Below are 21,662 nucleotides of genomic sequence, written 5' to 3' on the forward strand. Positions count from 1 at the left end.
CCCTCAACTTATGGAATTCTCCATATGTCCATATTGAACGAAATCGACCCTCAACTTCAACTTATCAACGCAAACTTTTTGTCTGCACATCCCTAGAAAACAGGTCATGCCGCAATAATTTAAGGCTTATAGGGATTCCTGAAAGCCTCCCAGAATCTGAGCTAGGCACCCGGCTACAATCCTGGCTAACCCAGTTGCTCAAATTGGGAAATCAGCATGGCTCCCTGTATATCAAGCGGGCTCACAGGCTGGGTCCCCCACTCATGGGGGGGGACCCTGAATAGCAGACCCAGAGTAGTCATCTTTACGGTCCTTAATTTTGCACACAAAGTTCAGATTTTAAGGGCTTATTGCCAAACGTCTGAGCTGACCTTTGAAGGGACCAAAGTGCTTATGTTCCAGGATTACTCGGTATCAGTGGCAGCACTAAGGAAGACTTTTGCCCCAGCATGTTCACATCTTACGAACTTAAAAATATGTGCCATTCTGCTCTTTCCAGCTAAGCTTCATCTCACATACAATGGGTAGACTCATATTTTCACGGAGGCCTCAACGGCAAATGCCTTTATCCAAGGAATACATTCAGGCTAAGTGGTTTGATATGGTTTTCCTGCATTGAATTCTCATTGGATACATGGATTTTTCACACTGGTTGATATTTCACACCGATGTTCCAAGCATGGATCACTGTTGGGTGGAACTTTCTGAATTATTTCTTTCTCTCTGAGAGGGGGGATCCTCACAGTTCTAGTGATCCCAAACTATTCACTAGGTGTGATGGTGGCCACAGGGGTCAACCTTTGGTTTGTCTATCGTGGCTTCCTACACCTTCAAGGGGGCTATATAGAGGGGTTTGCACTGAAGGGAACCGGGGTTCATAAGTCTTTGTTTTTTCATATTGATGTTCACAAAGTTATTGAAGTTTTTATTTTCACCATGAATAGCACTCTCATGGGTGAGGGTCTAAGCTGGGGGACCACCACTCATGTGAGATTGTATACTAGACTAGTTGTAGATGATAGCTGGTATTATATGCAATGATGACTAATGTACGATACTGTACCTGGAATGTATGTGGTACAGGCTCTGTAACAAAGCGCTATAAGATATTACAAGCTTTATGGAGATACAACGTGCACATTGCCATGCTACAGGAGACTAGAGTCACTGATTCAGAACATGAAAAGTTGACCAAACAATGAGTGGGGAAATCTTTTTATGCCTCTGCCACTTCCAGTAAAGTGGAAGTAGCCATACTCTTACACAAAACAATCCCCTTTCACTTGCATCGCTCAGTGGTGGATCCGGAGGGGAGACATCTGTTCTTGGAAATAGAGATCTATGGGAAACTCATGTTTCTGGGAAACATATATGCCCTTAATATGTACACCCCAGTTTTTTATGACAAGGTAATGCAAATTCTTCAAGAGCATTCACAACTCTCACTCATAGTTGGGGGTTATTTCAATGCGGTCATAGACTCCATCATGGACAGGCAACCACCGAGGCAGGCCTCCCGGCCAGACTCTATGAGAGGTCTTCCTTTCATATGTAAACTTTATGTCTCACGGATGTTTGGAGGCTGCTTCATCCAACTGAACATAATTTCACTCATATCTCACGTGCCCACGGGTGCCAATCTCGTATTGACTACCTCCTTGCCATTTCTACTTACTTTTCTAAGGTCACAGGCTCTGAAATAGGGCCTCTGACCATATCAGATCATGCACCTGTTTGGGTGGACTTTACGGGTTTGAAAAGTGTGGGAGGGCACAAGCACTAGAGATTCCCGGCAAAACTCTATTACGATGAAGGTTTTAAATCCTACATATGGGACAAATGGAAGGAATATGCCCATTTTAATCAACAACATCAGGGAAACCCCATTCTATACTGGGACACCACGAAAACTGTCCTAAGGGGAGAAGTCATAGCTTTATGGCCCGAAAAAATAGAGAATTGTCAGCCAACATAATCAGATTAGAAAGGCAATTACAAAAGGCCAAGACACAATTAAATTCCAACTGTACTAAAGAGAATCGCACAAAATTCTTCTCCTTCCAAAGCACACTACACGACTATATTCAACAAAAAACACAAAAATGTTTCCTCTGTTACAAACATTGGCTTTTCCAATTTGGAAACAAGGCGGGGAAGTTACTGGCTGGACTAGTGAAATCCTGGGAAGGTAGATCATATGTTAAGGGGTTACAGATGCCAAGGGTCAACTCAAAATTGACACGAAAGATATTGGGAACATTTTTACAGATTATTACCACCAACTTTACTCAGCAGACCCTAGCAATTGCCCAGCTATGCAAACATATCTTTCCAAATTAAAGTTACCCCAGATACAGGAGGTATAAAACTCCTAAATGCACCCATGGGAAAAATAGAATTGGAATTGGCAATTAAATGCTCCACTTTAGGTAAATCCCTGGGTCCTGACGGCCTCACGAATGAGCTGTATAAAGTGTTGTCCAACTTAATTAGCCCCCCTATCCAAAGAGTTTACGACATGCTGTCATCGGACGAATTTCAGGAATGGCAAGCAAACGGAGCCACCATCGTGGTACTTCCAAAACCGGGCCGAAACCCTGAATTTCCTGGCTCCTACAGGCCCATCTCACTTATAAACTGTGACCTGAAGTTAATTGCTAAGGTAATGGCTGATCGTCTGGCATCTTTCATTGCTAAACTTATCTTTCCTTCTCAGGTGGGATTTGTCAGGGGCAGGCAAGCCGTAACCAATGTGCGCTGAGTTCTGGCCTCCATAGCCTTTTCACAAAAAATGAAATTGGATTCTCTTCTTGTTAGTTTTGATGCTGAAAAGGCTTTCGATTGGATGAATTGGACTTTTCTTTTTGAAACTCTGAATCACTATGGCTTCCAAGGCCCTTTTGTATCATTTCTCAAGACAATTTATACCAATCCGCAGGCAAACATTTGGGTGAATGGGGAATTATCCCAAGAATTTACATTGGCCCATGGTACAAGGCAGGGGTGCCCCTTATCCCCCCTTATCCCCCCTTTTATTTGTTCTTTCTTTGGACCCATTATTGTGTACCTTGGAGGAGACTCAGAGCATAGAGGGGATTCAGATGGGGCCAGTGGTGTTCAAATCGGCAGCTTTTGCAGATGACCTTCTATTGCACCTGACAAATCCCACACATTCGCTCCTCGCTGCCCTCCAGGTGATTTCAGAGTATTGCCTGCATGCAGGTCTCAAATTAAATCTTGACAAGTCAGAGGCTATGGTGATAGGTCCGGCTGACTCTATTCCATGGAACGGGGAGTTTCCTTTAAAATGGGCATCCGATTGAATTAAATATTTAGGAGTCTGGGTACCCAAGTGCACTGCTAATCTGTACGAAATTAATGTGCCACACTTGCAACAGAAACGGAACAATCGCTATCCTCCTGGCTATACCTTCCCCTCTCATTCATAGGACGCATACTCTTACTGAAAATGACTGTACTACCCCGGCGGCTGTATGTTTTAAGCGTCCTCCCACTTCTCCTTACTCAAGCTATCATTGCCAAATTTCAGAGCATGGTGACAAAATTCCTATGGCGCGGGAAAAGACCACGGCTGGCATTGCAACTGCTGATGAGACCGATATCAGTAGGTGGTTTTGGCCTCCCAGATTTGAAAATCTACAATCACGCAATCAACCTGAAGCATATTAGAGACTGGATTTTGGGCACATCATTTTTCTCTGATACTCTCTTTGAATCACAATTACTTACTCCTGTATCGCCACGTTATGCCCTACATGTGTCATATGCATCTATCTCGACAACCATCAGAATGGGTCTTCTATTGTGACTGCTGCGGCAGACGTGAAAGTGGCTCACGCAAAAGGCTTCTTTGCCGTCTAGTGTTTCACCATTCCTCCCGTTCTGCGGCAATCCAGCATTTCCTGCGGACTCAGGCTCCTCCAAATTTCGTATCTGGGAACAATTAAAACTTACTTGTATAGGCCAAATGATGCATGTGGATGGGACCCTACTCGACTTTCCTGGACTCTGCACCTTCTATGGTATCTCTTCCAATGACTCTTTCCAGTACCTACAAGCCCGGTATTATATGAGATCGCTTGGTTATTCAAACTTTTTGGACCCTAAGTGGCAACTTTTGCGAACGTGGTTTGATCCAGATAATCCTCAGAAACATTCTATTTCTTATTTTTACAGAGAGCTGAAAGCCACTTACAAACGCTGGTCTCTAGAGGTGGTGCGACTTAAATGGCAGTCAAAGCTTGAGCAACCAATATCTGTCGCAGCGTTGATGTCTGCCTTCAACATGACGAAAAGGATAACTAGTACTACGCTCCTGTTACGATTCCTTCCCGCGGAGCTACCCTCCACGAGCAGGCCTCTCACCTCAGACGCCGTCGGGCTGCTGTGCTGCCTTCCCGTGGCAGGGAGCCGCTGGGCCTGCCACTCCTCCACGGCCCGAGTCGCGTGCTGGCCTTTACCCATGTGGTCGGCTGACCGCTGACCATCTGCCGTCCCTCTGTGTCCAGGGGGGACGCCGCTGCCACTCTTCCTTCGTGGCAGGGAGCCGCCGCCGCCCTGCCTCCATGGCAGGGAGCATCAACGTCATTCTCGGGGTCCTTGTCCGGCAGCCTGAAGGCCGTCCTGTGGCCTGCCTGCTCCTCCTTGCTCCTGTGTGGCCGGGTGCCCCTGTCCGCGGTGCTGCAGCTCTTCAGGGCCTTCCCTTAGGTGCCGGCGCACGCCTCTTTACTGTATTGAAAGGGCCACCAACAGGAAGTGCTGCTGGTCCCACCTGACGACGTCTTCCTGCTTCAGCCCTCTAAAAGGGATTCCTCTTCAGTCACTCCGGGCCTTCGGATCGGGTTCCACAGTCGTCTATGTCTTCTGACCGGTCCAGGTCCTCCATGGTCTTCTTCTGCTTTGACGGCTTCGTCTCCATGTTCTAGATGTCCTTCATCCAGGTCTTCAGTTGTCTCCATGTTCCAGATGTTCTTCGTCCAGGTCTTCAGTTGTCTTCAGGTTCCTGATGTCCTCTGTCCCTGTCATCAGATGTCTTCATGTTCCCGGTGCCTGATGTTCTGGCCTTCTCTTCTCTCGATGTTCCTGATGTCCTCGCCTTCATCTCTGCCTCCATGCCTTGGTTCCCAGATGTCCACCTTCCTGGTGTACCGCTATCGTGGTCCATGACCAGTCCCATGGGTGGGCTGTGTAGGGCACCTCACAGTACAAGGCCATCCTCATCTCTGCAGCGCAACCCTCTGGAAGACTTCCTGCTTCAGTCCATTGTTTTTAATCCTTGAGAATCAAATCCTGCTTCAGTCTTGTCCTGGTCTTCAGAGCCTATTGCAACCCTGCGTCCGTCCATATCAAGATTCTGTTTGACCCTGCTCTGAGCCTGGTGTGGTCCATGACCAGACCCGCGGGGGGCTGTGTAGGGAGCATCCCAGGGCAGGCCTCTTCAGGACCTTCGTCATGTCCTGGTTTCAGCTTCCACTATTCCTCCTGGAGTCCGCGTCGAGCCCAGCGTGGTCCGCGACCAGTCCCACGGGTGGACTGTGTAGGGCGCGCTGCATCACAGTCTCAAACCAGTTCTTGACCCTTGCTTCAGCCCTCGCAGTGTCTCGCTTCAGCCCTCTTCTATGATGTCTCCGCTTCAGCCCTCATCTGTGATGTCTTTGCTCCAGTCCTCGTCTATGATGTCTTCGCTTCAGCCCTTATCTGTGATGTCTTCGCTCCAGTCCTAGTCCAAAGTCTTCTGTGCTCTAAGGACTCTGTCTGCCCTCGGCCTCTATCCGGCCTGCCACCTATTGCCGTACCCAGCGGCAGGTCCGAAAGGGCTTGGAACGGTCGGAGGACTGTTCATTGATCAAGATTGCGTTGTTGGTCATCCTGGGGCATGCAGGTCCGGTAGAGGGTCAGACCTAGGTCCCCTGTTCTTGCCTCAGCCTTGTCCTGATCTTGTTACCCGTGCTCGCACTAGCTCACCTTGGGGCTCCTCCCTGGGTCATGCCGTGCGTCAAGGGCTCACACCACCTGCTTAAGAGATGACCGCACCCCTGTGCCTATAACCACAGCCGAAGACCTCCCAGCCCTCGGTCCATAACAACTGCCAGAGGACGCACTCATAACAGCTCCTGAGAGAGACCCGCTATAAAATCATTTACAGGATGTTCATTTATCAACACCAAGCGTATCGAGTGGGAATCGCCACTTCTGACACATGTATAAAATGCAGTTTGGAGGGAGCGCATCTGGGTCATTCTCTTTGGGGTTGTCAGGTATTACACACCTTCTGGAAGAAAGTCTTTCATTCTGAAAATGGAATCCTGGGCCTTAAGATCCCATTTTCCCCGCTTGTAGCATTCTTCGGCATCTTTCCTCGATCTTTCAAAGGGAAAAAGGGACACATCCTTTGGATTTCAAAAGTTTATTTATTAGCCTGTAAAGCCATCCTTATGGCATGGAGGAAACCAGAGGGGCCATCCCTGACAAACTGGCATTCATCTATCATACAACTGCTAATGATGGAAACCTTGGCTTGCAGTTGTTTATCGATACAGACTAGTAGGGCTATCAATGCAGTCTGGATATCGTTTATCCTAACCTTGCCACAAGACTCGAAAAGTCTTTTCCTTAATCGTATAGACATCTGAGATGCGGACTTCATGGTGATACCTCAAGACTTTATATTTCTGACTTATTGTTAGGACTTTTCATTGGGTCCCTTTCAGTGCACGGGGGAGGGAGTGCTGGGGGGGGGGGGAGTTTTGTAGGGGTTCCTGGGGGAGGAATGTATGTTCATAGAAGTTTACAGTTGTATGATATGTAACAGACCACATTATGTATCATATGTCACTCCTTGCTTGTTGTTCGCTGCTTTTCAAAAATAAAAACAGATTTACCATAAAGCACTATTCTTAATACACAAGACTCTCTACAATGATAAGGTTGAATGGCTTACTGCGGCTTTACATTTCCACACCCTCACTAAGGACAGCAAGATGAACAGGTACTGAGACTCTACCTATCCCATCCCCAAAATCAGTTCATCTAAATACAGTCAGAGAAAGAACCCTATCTATTACCGGGCCTCAATTATGGAATTCTCTACTGCAAAACGTAAGGCTGGAAACAAACTTTAGGATTTTTAAGAAAGACGTTAAAACATGGCTGTTTCAGCAAGCCTTTCAATAACTATAGATTGAAGCTCTTTTTAACATTTCTTTGCTTCTAGTAATTTTTAATATTATATTTAAGAATTTAACATTTTTATTTTGTTTTAGATGTTTTATTATGAATTTTATGTATTTATAACTATATTCTTATTTTTTGGAAACGCAAATTTTTTAACTGTACATGTGTTAACATTTGTAAACTGATGTGATATGTGCACACGAATGTCGATATATAAAAATCAATCAATACATAAATAAATAAATATTAGATAGACAGAGCCCCATTACCAATACTGACATGCTCATTCAGATCACTATTCAGTATATACCTTTTGTAATAATTTTTAAAGCCTTTATCTAGGTGTACAAAAACTTCCCCAATTTTAGCTCTAAAAGACTCCAAAAACTCCAACTGAGGCCATTTTAGGGGTATAGAACACCCCCATCTTAGATATCCTCTGTATTCATTTTGCTATCATTTTTGCTATTTGGAATATTTTAAAGTATGTAATTGCCATCGACACCAATAAAAACATATTTTCTTATCTGCCCTATATTCCTAAAGCTACAATGTTAGGTGGAAGTGTACGAGTAGTGGTATTTTGGATGCTTCAGGCTGCTTAACAAGAACAACAACAAGAACAGGCAAAGGAGGTTCAAACACCTCCAAGGGACATACCGGCACCAGAGGCAGAGCTGTAAGCCCCTCCTGTGGAGTACCCTGGTCCATCACAGGGCTTACCACACAGAAGGGCATACAGGAAGCAGATACGCGCGTACCCCCCGAAAACCTGGCCCAAACACTCCCTATGCACGCCGAGCATATGTTGAGTAGGATCGGCAGGGCGCGCAAGCCCCTGGATGTGCGTAAGTCCCGGGGCTTTCCTGGGGGGGCATGTCGGGGGCGTGCCGGGGGGGGGGGCGTGTTGTGGCCGGCGCGTCATCGGGGGCATTCCGGGGGCATGTACGCAGCCTCCAGACCAGTCCCCAGACTGGACCATGATGCGCCGGCGGCCGGCCCAACGCACACAAGTTATGCCTACTTCGAGCAGGCATAACTTGTACAACAAAGGTAGGGGGGTTAGATAGGGCCGGGGGGTGGGTTAGGTAGGGGAAGGGAGGGGAAGGTGCGGGGGGGTGGAACGGAGGCAGGCTGTGCGGCTCGGCATGCACAGGCTGCCGATTTTGGGCAGCCTTGCTCGCGCCGACCCCGGATTTTAATGGATATGCGCGGCTACGCACGTATCTATTAAAATCTTGCATACTCTTGTTCGTGCCTGGTGTGTGAACAAAAGTACGCGCTGGCGCAGATTTATAAAATCTATCCCTTAGTGTAGCTGGGTTCATAAAAGGTTTGGATAAGTTCTTAGAGGAGAAGTCAATTAACTGCTATTAATCAAGTTTACTTAGGGAACAGCGACTGCTATTAATTGCATCAGTAGCATGGGATCTTCTTGGTGTTTGAGTAATTGCTGTGTTTTATACCTTTCTCTAGGTCTGTTATTATACAATAATTGTAAGTGTTCCTTGCAAACTGTTATTTTAAGATCCAGTATACCTGCATTTCTATTATTGTATAGCTGTTCTTTAATAATCTGGTTAATATTGGCACAGAAGTGCTGAGGGGGTCCTTTAATAGGTAAGAACTAGAAGGTTCCTAAGGTGTCCAGTTCAGGCCAGATTGGGTGTGGCAGAGAAGGTAAATAGTGAACTGGCTGGGCATTGCAGACTGCTTGAGGCAGCCCCAGAGAGGATTCTTCTTCTGTTCCTGTGCAGATAAGACTCTTAATTTTCTGTGGTGCTCTTCTGGGGGAAAAAAGACTCTTAATTTTCTGTGGTGCTCTTCTGGGGGAAAAAAGAAAAAAACAAAAAAAACCTGCTGGTTTTCTTTCACTATTCCTTCTAATTAATTGCTCTGTGCTCCACTAATATCTGGGCTTTCTGAGCAGTAGAACTGCTGTGTTTTATACCTTTCTCTAGGTCTGTTATTATACAATAAGGGGTAGATTTTCAAACAAGGCGCGTTGGCGTACTTTTGTTGGCGCTCCAGGCGCAAACAAAAGTACGCGGGATTTTAGTAGATACGCGCGGAGCTGCGCATATCCACTAAAATCCTGGATCGGCGCGCGCAAGGCTATGAATTCTGTATAGCCGGCGCGCGCCGAGCCGCGCTGCCTACCCTCGTTCCCTCCAAGGCCGCTCCAAAATCAGAGCGGCCTTGGAGGGAATCCTCTAACGCCCTCCCCTCATCTTCCCCTCCCTTCCTCTATCTAACCCACCCACCCGGCCCTGTCTACACCCCCCCCTTACCTTTCTCCGGGGATTTACGCCTCCCGGAGGGAGAAGTAAATCCCCGCGCGCCAGCGGGCCTCCTGCGCGCCGGGCCGCGACCTGGGGGCAGGTATGGAGGGCGCGGCCACGCCCACGGACCGCCCCGGGCCGTAGCCACGCCCCCGTACCCGCCCCCAAAACGCTGCCGACACGCCCCTGAAACGCCGCGACGACCGGGCCCGCCCCCGACACGCCCCTTTCGGAGAACCCCGGGACTTACGCGAGTCCCGGGGCTCTGCGCGCGCCGGTAGGCCTATGTAAAATAGGCTCACCGGCGCGCAGGGCCCTGCTTGCCTAAATCCGCCCGGTTTTGGGCGGATTTAGGGGAGCAGGGCTCTGAAAATCCGCCCCTAATTGTAATTGTTCCTTGCAAACTGTTATTTTTAAGATTCAGTATACCTGCATTTCTCTTATTGTATAGCTGTTCTTTAATAATCTGGTTAATATTGGCACATAAGTGCTGAGGGATCATTTAATAGCTAAAGGACTAATAAAGTTCCAGAAAGTGTCCTACTCTACCCAGCTTGTCCTAGGTTCAACTGTTTGAACCGGTATATAAAAACAAATAAATAAATATATTAATATGAAGCTTATTGTAACCATCTATTATTTTAGTACTAATGTGTTTCTTCATATTCAATTCCCCATCATTTATTACTCCCAGGTCATGAGCATGGGTGGTTAACTCAATGATCATATTATCAGTCACTAAGAAATTGGTGTACTGAGGGGTAATTTATGGTTCAGAGGTACAAGTTCAATTTTTTTATTATTCAGAACTAATTTCATTGGCATTCGAAGCTGCTGAATTTTGGAAATATAATATAATATAATATAATATAATGTTTAATAAGCATCAGAGCTTTTTCGATGGAGTTTTCAATAGGTACTAAAAACTGTATGTCATTTGCATACATGTAATAATTGAGGCCTAGGTTGGCTAGTAATCTAGTCTTGGGAAAACGGTGGCAGAGCAATGGTCTGGTTCATTCATCTGGCCCTGTCATCTGGAACTCAATGCCCATTGATCTAAGGCTTGAACCAAACACGCAAAACTTCAAAAAGAAATTGAAAACCTGACTATTCAAACAAGCCTACCAATGACTCTCACACACTCCTCCCCCCCAAACCCACGAGCGCTTCCTCCCATGTGAAAGCCCTTATTTAAACCTGTTATTCTCTCCTATAACACGTTTATCTTCATGGTTTTGTTGCAATCTATTAGAGATGTGAATCGTGTCCTCGATCGTCTTAACGATCGATTTCGGCTGGGAGGGGGAGGGAATCGTATTGTTGCCGTTTGGGTGTGTAAACTATCGTGAAAAATCGTTAAAATCGTGAGCCGGCACACTAAACCCCCCTAAAACCCACCCCGACCCTTTAAATTAAATCCCCCACCCTCCCGAACCCCCCCCAAATGCTTTAAATTACCTGGGGATCCGGCGGTGGTCCAGAACGGCGGCGGTCCGGAACGGCCCCCTCAATAGAATCGTGTTGTCTTCAGCCGGCGCCATTTTTCAAAATGGCCGCCGCAAAATGGCGGCGGCCATAGACAAAAACGATTCGACGGAGGAGGTCGTTCCGGACCCCCGCTGGACTTTTGGCAAGTCTTGTGGGGGTCAGGAGGCCCCCCCAAGCTGGCCAAAAGTTTCCTGGGAGTCCAGCGGGGTTCCGGGAGCGATTTCTCGCCGCGAATCGTTTTCGTACGGAAAATGGCGCCGGCAGGAGATCGAGTGCAGGAGGTCGTTCAGCAGCGGTCCGGAACCCCCGCTGAACGACCTCCTGCAGTCGATCTCCTGCCGGCGCCATTTTCCGTACGAAAACGATTCGTGGCGAGAAATCGCTCCTGGAACCCCGCTGGACTCCCAGGAAACTTTTGGCCAGCTTGGGGGGGCCTCCTGACCCCCACAAGACTTGCGAAAAGTCCAGCGGGGGTCCGGAACGACCTCCTCCGTCGAATCGTTTTTGTCTATGGCCGCCGCCATTTTGCGGCGGCCATTTTGAAAAATGGCGCCGGCTGAAGACAACACGATTCTATTGAGGGGGCCGTTCCGGACCGCCGCCGTTCTGGACCACCGCCGGATCCCCAGGTAATTTAAAGCATTGGGGGGGGGGTTCGGGAGGGTGGGGGATTTAATTTAAAGGGTCGGGGGTGGGTTTTAGGGGGTTTTAGTGTGCCGGTTTTCCTGCCCTCCCCCTTCCCCCGATTTACGATTTTTTAACGATAAATCGGGGGAATTGGTATTGTATCGTGGCCCTAACGATTTTTTGACGATTTAAAATATATCGGACGATATTTTAAATCGTCAAAAAACGATTCACATCCCTACAATCTATTGTTATTGGTTCCTAGTATCTTAATGCCTCTAATCTCCTTAACAATTTTATTCCCCTCCTGTATTTCCCCTGCCCGGAAATCCTATGAGTTGTTAAATTTGTTAAGATGTAACTTCCTTTCCTGCTTCAGAATATTTTACTGTAAACCGATGTGATGTGCAAACGAATGTCGGTATAGAAAGGCATTAAACAAACAAACAAATAAATAAATAAATTCTGCCAGAAATTAAACCCTAGGTAACAGACACAAAAAAAGGTTGAATTAATTTAGTCCAAGTGTGAGTACAGTAGTGCCATTCATCAAGGCCAGGGTTTCACATTTGTGTTAATTCAACCCTGTTTTATGTCTGTTCTTTGCACTGCAGTCTGCTTCAGGATCACCATTCCACCTTGTTCCCGACAGAACAGGAGAGGAGAACTGAATTAAGCAGTAGAGTGGCACTTCTCTTTTCAGTCTGCTCCAGGTTCACTCCCTCACCTCTTCCGCATGGGAGAGGCTGGAGAAGAACATCCCTGCTGCTCTGCCTATTAAGTCAGAAAAGAAGTGCTGGAACTGTGTTCCAGGCCGTTCCCCCACAAATTAAGCCCTGGGTCTGTTTGAGGCTTTTTTTAAGGATGAGCAAATGGGGATGGTATCACCGCACAATTTAAAATCTTTTGATTTAAAATTTTTGCCTTGGCACTACCTCCATAGGTGGCAGAGGGGTGGGTGGGGGTATGCACAGACCCTCAGAAGAGGTTGTCCTTTTAGGGAGGTGTAGTTTTCTTGAGGGGGTCATAGGGCCCTTTACGAGTCCTCCCAGGGATATTGGGAAGCACGTTAGCATTCTGATGTTAGGATTCTGCCTGTGGGCCGAGCCGCAGGCAGTCCCCTACCTCTACGGCAGGCCGATGCTGATGCCGTCCCTCATGCAGGCTGAGTCGCTCGATGCCGCCTTTCATCTCAGTGGCTGGAGCCGCTGCTGGGGTCCTTGGTTGAGTGGCAGGAAGTCACCGCAGCCACTGCCTGTTGCCTTCGTGGCAGGATGCCGCCGCTGACTTCTTCTCCTGAGTGGCAGGGAAGCCACTGTCCACCTGGCCTCCCATGCGGCAGGAAGGCCGCCAATGCAGCCTTCCCCTCCGGATGTCCCATAGATGTGGGCGTGTGCCTCAGCTGCTCTCTTAAAGGGCCAGTAGTGGGAAAATCCCCACGGCCCTCAGGCGTGATGTCATCACTGTGTTCCTGGATCAGCCCTATAAAAGGGCCCTGCTTCAGTTCTTCAGGGCCTTCGGATCTGGTCTTCACAGTGTCTGTGGTCTTCTTCTTGATCCAGGTCCTCTGTGGTCTTCCTGTGTCTTGATGGATCTTTGTTCCGTGTTCTTCATGGTCATGAACTTCATCACTTTAATGTTCCTGGTCTCGTCCCTCGTCGGAGCTCCCTCGTCGCTTGTTCCATGTTCCTGATATTCCAGATGTCCAGTTCTCCTGATGTCATGATGTCCAGATGCTCCGTATCCAGATGTCCTGATGTCCTGATGTCCCGTTACCTGAGATGCCATGTTCTTTGTTCCTGATGTCCGATGTTCTGCCCTGACTCAGTCCGTCTCATCTTCAGCTCTTCGTCCAGTTCCCAGGTCCCTCGTCTGTTCACCTTTCCTGGCGTGCTACCGTCGTGGTCTTTGACCAGCCCATGAGGGCTGTGAGGGCCCCTCGTGGCACATGGCCTTCTTCTCATCTGCAGTGCAAGCCTCTGGAAGACTCCTGTTTTTAATGCCTTGCTTCTGAGAATCCTGAGTCTTGAATCCTGTCCCGGTCTTCGGAATCCTTTGTGCCTGCCTCCTTCCATGCCTAAGACTCTGCCAGAACCTGCTGTGCTTCAGCGCAGTCCGCGACCAGCCACAGACGCTGTATAGGGCGTGCCCCGTCCAGGCCTCTACTGAATCTTCATCATGTTCCAGTCTCAAGTTCCACTTCTTCGCCTGGAGTCTGCTTCATGTTCAGCATGGTCAGCGACCAGCCATGGGCGGCTGTGTAGGGCACGCTGCGATGCAGTTCTCACCCAGTACTTTTGCCTGACTCCTGAATCCTTGCTTGAAACTTCCAAGCAACCTGAATCCTTGTCTGAGTCCTCCGAGTATCCTGAGTCCTCTGAGTATCCAAGTCTTTGTCTGAGTCTTCTGAGTATCCTCTGAGTATCCTGAGTCTTTGTCTGAGTCTTTGTGTTCCTGCCCTCAGCCTCCGTCTGGCCTCACACACTGGTCGTTCCCAAGCGGCGAGTCTGGAAGGGCTATTGAGTGGCCGGAGGGCTACTCTGGAGACCAGCATTGCATTGCTGGGTCTCATTGGGGCATGTAGGTCCAGTGGAGGGTTGAGCCTGCCTTGTTCCTGTTCCAGTTCCTGTTCCAGTCCAGTTCCTGTTCCAGTCCAGTCTTGCTCCTCTTCCGCCCGTACTCGTACCTGCTCACCTCTTGTGGTGTCTCATGGGGCTCTTCCCTGAGCCGCACCGTGATCCAAGGGCTCGCATCCTCCCTTGAGAATGGACCGCGCCTCCGAGCTCCTAACAGGGCCTGAAGGCCACGCTCCTAACATATTAATATACCTCCATGAAATGTGATAAAATGACATGGTTGATTTTTTTCTAAGTAAGCTACATTGTTTTATTTGCATTGTATTGACTATGCATTAGTTTCTTTTCATGCATTAGGCAATTGTATGTATGCCTTTTGCGCCTGTCGGACGCAGACGGCTGCGCCCTCTGTTGCTCACCTTTCTCCTGCCTAATTCAGCTCCAGTGGGTAAGAATGCTGCCTCTGCTTCCACAAGCTGACCTCTCCGCTGCCCCTGGACCAGCATGGGCGATTGCGTTCGCCATTTTCCTCCTGGGATCACCTAGGGCACGCGCGCGCTGACCCTCCTTTTACATGTATCATGGCGGGAACCTTGGGGTCGTCCCCTACACACGATGTCACTGTCTCCCAATATTTAAACTCCCTTCGCTAAACCAGCTACGAGTTAGCAAGGATTCCCTTCCTGCTGATTTCACCTTGAGGTCCGAATGCAGGAAAATCTGAAGAAATTTAGGTTCTCCCTAAAACATTTCCTCCTTCAATGCTCTTGATGCAGGATCTGAACTTCTAAATGTTGGCAGTTTCTGTGATGTATTAGAGTCTAATGCTGTTGTATGTGATATTATTGTTGTTTGTGATATTATTTTGTGGCTGTTCTACTGTAAATCACTTAGGCCACAACTTTGTAGTGTTAAGCAATCAATACATTTTAATAAATGAAATGAAATGTTATCAGATACTTGTTGCTCTGTGTTTCCACTTCAGGTTGACCCAGGTACCTGCTCCTCAGGGGCCTTGCCTCGCTCCTATCCACCCTTCGGGGCCAGCCTTTTTTCAGCAAGGACGCCTAAGGTACCCACTCCTCGGGGGCCTTGTCTCATCCCGGATCCCCGCTCCATGGGGGTTCCTCTCTACAACTGCCTTCAAGCCTCTGAGTGAGTAACCCTGCTCTCCATTCTGTCTCTGTCTCTATCTCACAATCTACAGAGTGGATTCATGGCATACCCCGCATCTATCTATCCCAGGCCTCCCATCCATGGTGGATTCTCAGCATACTCTGCTCTGCGGACCACTACCGGATCTACCTCTCTCTGGCCTACCATCTGTGACTGGGTTCTCGGCCTACCCCACTCCGCGGACCACTACCGGATCCATCTCCATCTCAAGACCCAGTGTGACTCCATCTCCACGTTTTCCACGCTACAGAGTACAGACAGAACTATGTCATCCGTGATCCTTCTCCTCTGACCTAAGGCTCTCTGCCCGCTCCTCGGGCTATATTTGTTAGGAACGTGGACCCTTGAGTCGGCTAGGATGGATGGTGATGCACTGTGGGAGCCCACAGTGAACGTCGCAGCCGGGAGGTGGCGCAGAAGAGAAACCCTCGAAGGCTTCACCCTTGGAAGCCCACAGTCCCCCCGGGAGGAGCCCGTGAGGACCCGAGCCGCTGAGACTTAGGCGAGACCCCTGGGAGGGCGAGAACTGGATACCTGTGGATGACGAGAAACCAGAAGTCAGTGGAGGAGCCAAGGTCAGAAGCCAGGAGTCAGAAGCCAAAGACAAATCCAGGAACAGAAGCTGAAGCCAGAAGTCAATGGACGAGCCAAGGTCAGATGCCAGGAGTCAGAAGCCGAAGACAAATTCAAGGGTGGAAGCAGAGATGGAGTCCAGGGACGGAAGCCAGAGTCAGGAACCAGAAGTCAGGAACCGAAGACAAGATCAGTGATCCGGACAGCAACTAGAACCTCTAAGCAGAGTAAACCTAGTTGCAAGGCAAGGCTAAAGCCGGCTGCAGGGTTTAAATAACCCTGCAGCATCTGACACCACTCCCGGGGCTGTGCTTAGTTTTCCCGCGCTGGCCCCTTTAAACCCGGAGCCCCTGCACGTGCATGCGCCTAGGGGGCAAGACCAGCCACGGAGGATCGGCGGGGTCTCCCTCGAGGAGGGAACACCGCGGCAGGAGCCAGGTCGGGCCTAGATGGCTGAAGAGCAGTTCCAGTGGCCCGGGCCGGCCCCGAGGTAGGTGGAGGGACCGGGGCATGGCCCGGGGCCATAACAGTACTCCCTCTCCTATACCCCCTTCCAGGGGGTCTAGGTTTAGCAGGATGATCCACATGGAACTAATGGAGGAGGCCCTTGTCCAGTATGTTGGAGGATGGCTCCCAGGAATTCTCTTCAGGACTGTAACCCTGCCAAGAGAGGAGGTATTCCCAATGTCTGTGGAGGAATCGCACATCTAGGACCTCGTTGACTTGGTAGACTGTATCCTCGTGCACCTCAGGTGTGGCCGATGCGGGGGTCTTCCTATGGAAGATTGACAGAACCAACGGCTTCAATAGGGAAACATGAAAGACGTTGTGGACCCGGAGCATAGGCAGGAGGTGGAGGCAGTAAGAGACTGCTCCCACCCTTTACATGATGGAGAACGGGCCAACGTACTTTGGAGTAGGCGCATGGAAGGGAGCCGCAAGCGAAGATATTTCGTGCTCAATCAAACTTTCTCCCCTGGGAGAAAAGATGGGGCTGGACGTCGTAGACGGTCTGCGAACTTCTTAGTGATAACTGCAGTGTGTTGAAGCTTCTGTCGGGTAGAGTGCCAGAGAGAACGTAACTGTTGGGCCATGAGTTGTATGGCTGGAGATGGCACTGTCAACAGCAAGGGCAAGGGAGGTCGAAGCCATTTCCCGTACACCATATAGAAGGGAGAATTAACGGTGGTAGAGTGTTTGTGGTGATTGTACGAGTACTCCGCCCATGGGAGCAGGGCTACCCAATCATTCTGTAAATCTCTCACGAAGGACCGGAGGAAGGTTTTCAATGTCCGGCTCGTGCACTCCACTTGGCTGTTAGCTTGAGGGTGGAAGGCGGTCGTAAAATCTAGCTGAACCCCAAACGTTTTACAAAGTGCCCTCCAATATTTCACCGTGAATTGTGAGCCCCGATCCGAGGCGATCTTTCGGGGAAACCCGTGAAGGCGAAAGATGTGGTGAGTAAACAGATTCGTGAGATCAGGTGCTGAGGGAACCTTAGCGAGAGGGACGAAGTGGGCCATCTTGGAGAACCTGCCAATCGTAACCCAGATCACTGTCTTCCCTTCTGAAGAGGGTAGGTCCACAATAAAGTCCGTGGACAAGTGGATCCACGGCTCGGTGCGGATAGGTAGCGGTTGAAGAAGGCCCCAGGGACGGCTGGTAGGAGTCTTCTGTTGAGCACAGGTCAGGCAGGAGCTGACATAGAGCCGGACATCCTTCTTAAACTGGGGCCACCAGTAGTACTTGGAGAGTAATTCCTGGGTTTGTGCTACCCCTGGGTGACCGGCGGTCAGGGAGTCATGGGCCCAAGAGAGTACCTTCTTCCGAAGGCGAACCGGTACAACTGTCTTCCCCATAGGGACCACGTCGGATACCGCAAGAAGCACTTTGGCTGGGTCGAGTATGTATTGAGGCAGATTAGGGGTATCGCCCATCTCTGTCATACGGGAGAGGGCGTCCGCCCGGATGTTCTTGGATGCTGGCCTGTAGCTGAGAAAAAAGTTGAAACGGCTGAAAAAGAGGGACCACCGAGCCTGTCGGGGGTTGAGGCGCTGGGTGCGACATAAGCATTCCAGATTCTTGTGATCAGTATAGACTATCACTGGGTGCTGGGCTCCCTCCAACACTGTTGCTATTCCTCGAAGGCCAATTTGATAGCCAGAAGTTCCTTGTCTCCTATGCCATAATTGTTTTCTGTGGGTGAGAATGTCTGGGAAAAGTAAGAACATGGCAGGGATCTACCGTTGCTGGATATTTGACTCAGGACAGCTCCGACCACCATGTCGGAGGCATCAACTTCCATAATGAACTGAAATTGGGGGTCCGGATGATGGAGATAAGTGTCTTGAAGGAAGGCTATCCTCAGTTCTTGGAATGCTCGTAGCGCAGCTGTAGGCCAATTTCTAGCGTCAGCCCCTTTCTTGGTGAGGGCTGTGAGCGGGGTCACCATCTTGGAGTAGTGGGGTATAAATTGTCGGTAGAAATTGGCGAAGCCAAGAAAGCATTGAAGCACTTTGACCCCCACAGGTTGAGGCCAATCCTTGATGGCCGTTACCTTCTCAGGGTCCATGTGGAAACCCGTGGAGGACACAATGTACCCGAGAAAGGGTAGGGATTCTTGCTCAAATTGACACTTCTCCATTTTGGCAAAAAGCCGGTTATCCCGAAGCTTCTGCAGCACTTTGCGGACATCTCTGCGGTGCCTGTCCAGGTCCTTCGAGTATATCAGAGCGTCATCCAGGTAAACGATGACCGAGGTATGCAACATATCCCTCAATACCTCATTCATAAGATTCTGGAAAACCTCGGGAGCGTTGCAGAGGCCGAAGGGCATGACCAGGTATTCATAGTGACCATCCCTCGTACTGAACGCAATCTTCCAGTTGTCACCTGGTCGTATTCTCACCAGGTTGTACGCCCCACGGAGATCCAACTTTGTGAACACCTTGGCTCCTTGTAGTCGATCCAGTAGCTCTGGAATCAATGGTAGCGGGTATCAGTCGCTTCGAGTAATATTATTCAGACCACGATAATCTATACAGGGCCGGAGAGACCCATCCTTTTTTGCCACAAAGAAGAACCCAGCTCCAGCCGTGGAGTTAGATGGCCGAATGAAGCCTCTGTCCAAGTTCTCCTGGATATACGTGGACATGGCCCGAGTCTCTGGGAGCGACAAGGGATATACCCGTCCTCATGGGGGCGTGGTACCCGGGATCAGGTTGATAGCACAGTCAAAGGGTCGGTGCTCTGGAAGGAGCTCGGCCTTTTCTTTCGAAAAGACATCCATGTAGTCTTGATATTGTAGTGGCAGTGCCAGGGGGATGGTCAGGAGAGGTATCACTGGTCGAGGGACAGCGGTCAGGCAGGTGTCAAAGCAAGACAAGCCCCAGGATGCAATCTGGAGAGTATCCCAACGGATAACTGGGGAGTGCTTCCGAAGCCAGGGTAGACCCAAGATGACCTGGTGCATGGACTTTTCCAATATGAGGAACGAGATCTCCTCTACATGCAGGAGACCCGTGCGAAGTGTTAGGGATTTGGTACAAGTAGAAATAGTCCCTGGAAGGGGGGTCCCATGAATGGAAGACACTCGGATGGGAGGCTTTTGAGGTTGGACCCCGATCTGTAGTTGCTGGACTAAATCCCAGAGGATAAAGTTCCCTCCGGCTCCGGAGTCAATCAGGGCTAGCGTATCGAAGTTCCCTCCGGGGAGGAGGATAGTCACTGGAACAGTACACGGGGAGGCAGAAGTGGTATTACCTAGGGTTAACTCTCCAACTATGCCTAGGTCCTGGTGTTTCCCAGCCGCTCACCACACTGAGCCAGGAAATGGCCCTTGCCACCACAATATAGGCACAGGCCCTGGACACGATATCTTCTTCTCTCCTCCTGAGAGATTGGGCCCCGGCCCAACTGCATGGGTTCTGTGTCTTGATTCCCTGGAGAGACAGAAGAGGAGGTTACAGGTCGGGAAAATGGGGTTCCAGAGTTCCCGAGTCTCCGAGCAGGCCTCCCCTCCCGGAACTAGCGTTGGATACGGTGGTCCACGCCAAGTCAATGAGGCTGTTCAGGTCGTCCGGGAGGTCCCTGGCCGCCAGCTCATCTTGGAGTCTTGAGGAGAGGCCCTCCAGGAATACGCCATGAAGGCTGTCATTTCCCCAGTTCAGCTCGGCTGCTAGTGTCTGGAATTCCACTGCATACTCGGACAGGAGTCGGTTGCCCTGGAGTAGCTGAAGTAACTCTGAGGCGGCAGTAGGCCTGCGGGAGGGCTCATCGAAGATCTGCCGGAAGGCTGCGACAAATTGCTCCAGGTTAGCCAGGCGGGAGTCTTGACGCTCCCATAGTGAGGAAGCCCATGCCAGAGGCTTCCCGTCCAACAAGGTAATAATGTAGTTGGTTTTAATCCGATCTGTGGGAAACTGGGCTGGCAGTAGGTTGAATCGGATGAAACATTGATTAAGAAATCCTCGGCATAACTTGGCTTCCCCAGAGTACCGTGAGGGTGATGGCAGCTATGAGGGTGTGGCTGGTCCGATATCGGCCACCGCTAAGGGGACCGGGGGGCTGACTGCAGCGGCTCCATCTATCCGATTGGCTAATCTCTGCACAGTCGTCATCAGGGAGTCAATGCATATTTGTTGTTGTTGCAACCGCTGTGCAATACCGGGAATGGCTTTCAAGCCCGTGGCATCCGCCGGGTCCATGGTCTTGCAATCTGTTAGGAACGTGGACCCTTGAGTTGGCTGGGACGGATGATGATGCACTGTGGGAGCCCACAGTGGACATCGCAGCTGGAAGATAGCACAGAAGAGGAACCCTTGAAGGCTTCACCCTTGGAAGCCCGCGGTCCCCCCGGAAGGAGCCCATGAGGACCTGAGCAGCTGGCACTTAGGCAAGACCCCCGGGAGGGTGAGAACCAGATACCTGTGGATGACGAGAAGCCAGACATCAGTGGACGAGCCAAGGTCGGAAGCCAGAAGACAAATCCAGGAACAGAAGCTGAAGCCAGAAGTCAGTGGATGATGAGAAGCCGGGAGGTGGCACAGAAGAGGAACCCTTGAAGGCTTCACCCTTGGAAGCCAGAAGTCAGTGGATGACGAGGAGAAGCCGGGAGGTGGCACAGAAGAGGAACCCTTGAAGGCTTCACCCTTGGAAGCCAGAAGTCAGTGGATGACGAGAAGCCGGGAGGAGGCACAGAAGAGGAACCCTTGAAGGCTTCACCTTTGGAAGCCCACAGTCCACCCGGGAGGAGCCCATGAGGACCTGAGCCGCTGGCACTTAGGCAAGACCCCCGGGAGGGCGAGAACGAGATACCTGTGGATGACGAGAAGCCAGACAGCAGTGGACGAGCCAAGGTTGGAAGCCAGAAGACAAATCCAGGAACAGAAGCTGAAGCCAGAAGTCAGTGGATGACGAGGAGAAGCCGGGAGGTAGCAGAGAAGAGGAACCCTTGAAGGCTTCACCCTTGGAAGCCAGAAGTCAGTGGATGACGAGAAGCCGGGAGGAGGCACAGAAGAGGAACCCTTGAAGGCTTCACCTTTGGAAGCCCACAGTCCACCCGGGAGGAGCCCATGAGGACCTGAGCCGCTGGCACTTAGGCAAGACCCCCGGGAGGGCGAGAACAAGATACCTGTGGATGACGAGAAGCCAGACAGCAGTGGACGAGCCAAGGTTGGAAGCCAGAAGACAAATCCAGGAACAGAAGCTGAAGCCAGAAGTCAGTGGATGACGAGGAGAAGCC

At 50.0% G+C, this 21,662-nt stretch overlaps 1 protein-coding gene across 1 annotated transcript in view; it reads right to left on the minus strand.

Moving 5' to 3' along the window:
• LOC115081125 (extracellular calcium-sensing receptor-like) overlaps nt 1-18,755 on the minus strand; it is a 75,230-nt gene extending 56,475 nt beyond the window's left edge. Inside the window, exon 1 of the mRNA XM_029585635.1 lies at nt 18,477-18,755. Within this exon, the coding sequence (XP_029441495.1) occupies nt 18,477-18,755 (279 nt within the window). The remainder of the gene's footprint in view (nt 1-18,476) is intronic.
• Nucleotides 18,756-21,662: the final 2,907 nt, after the last annotated feature.

The sequence above is a fragment of the Rhinatrema bivittatum genome, chromosome 19 (assembly GCF_901001135.1).
Source record: "Rhinatrema bivittatum chromosome 19, aRhiBiv1.1, whole genome shotgun sequence".
NCBI classification, from domain to species: Eukaryota; Metazoa; Chordata; class Amphibia; order Gymnophiona; family Rhinatrematidae; genus Rhinatrema; species Rhinatrema bivittatum.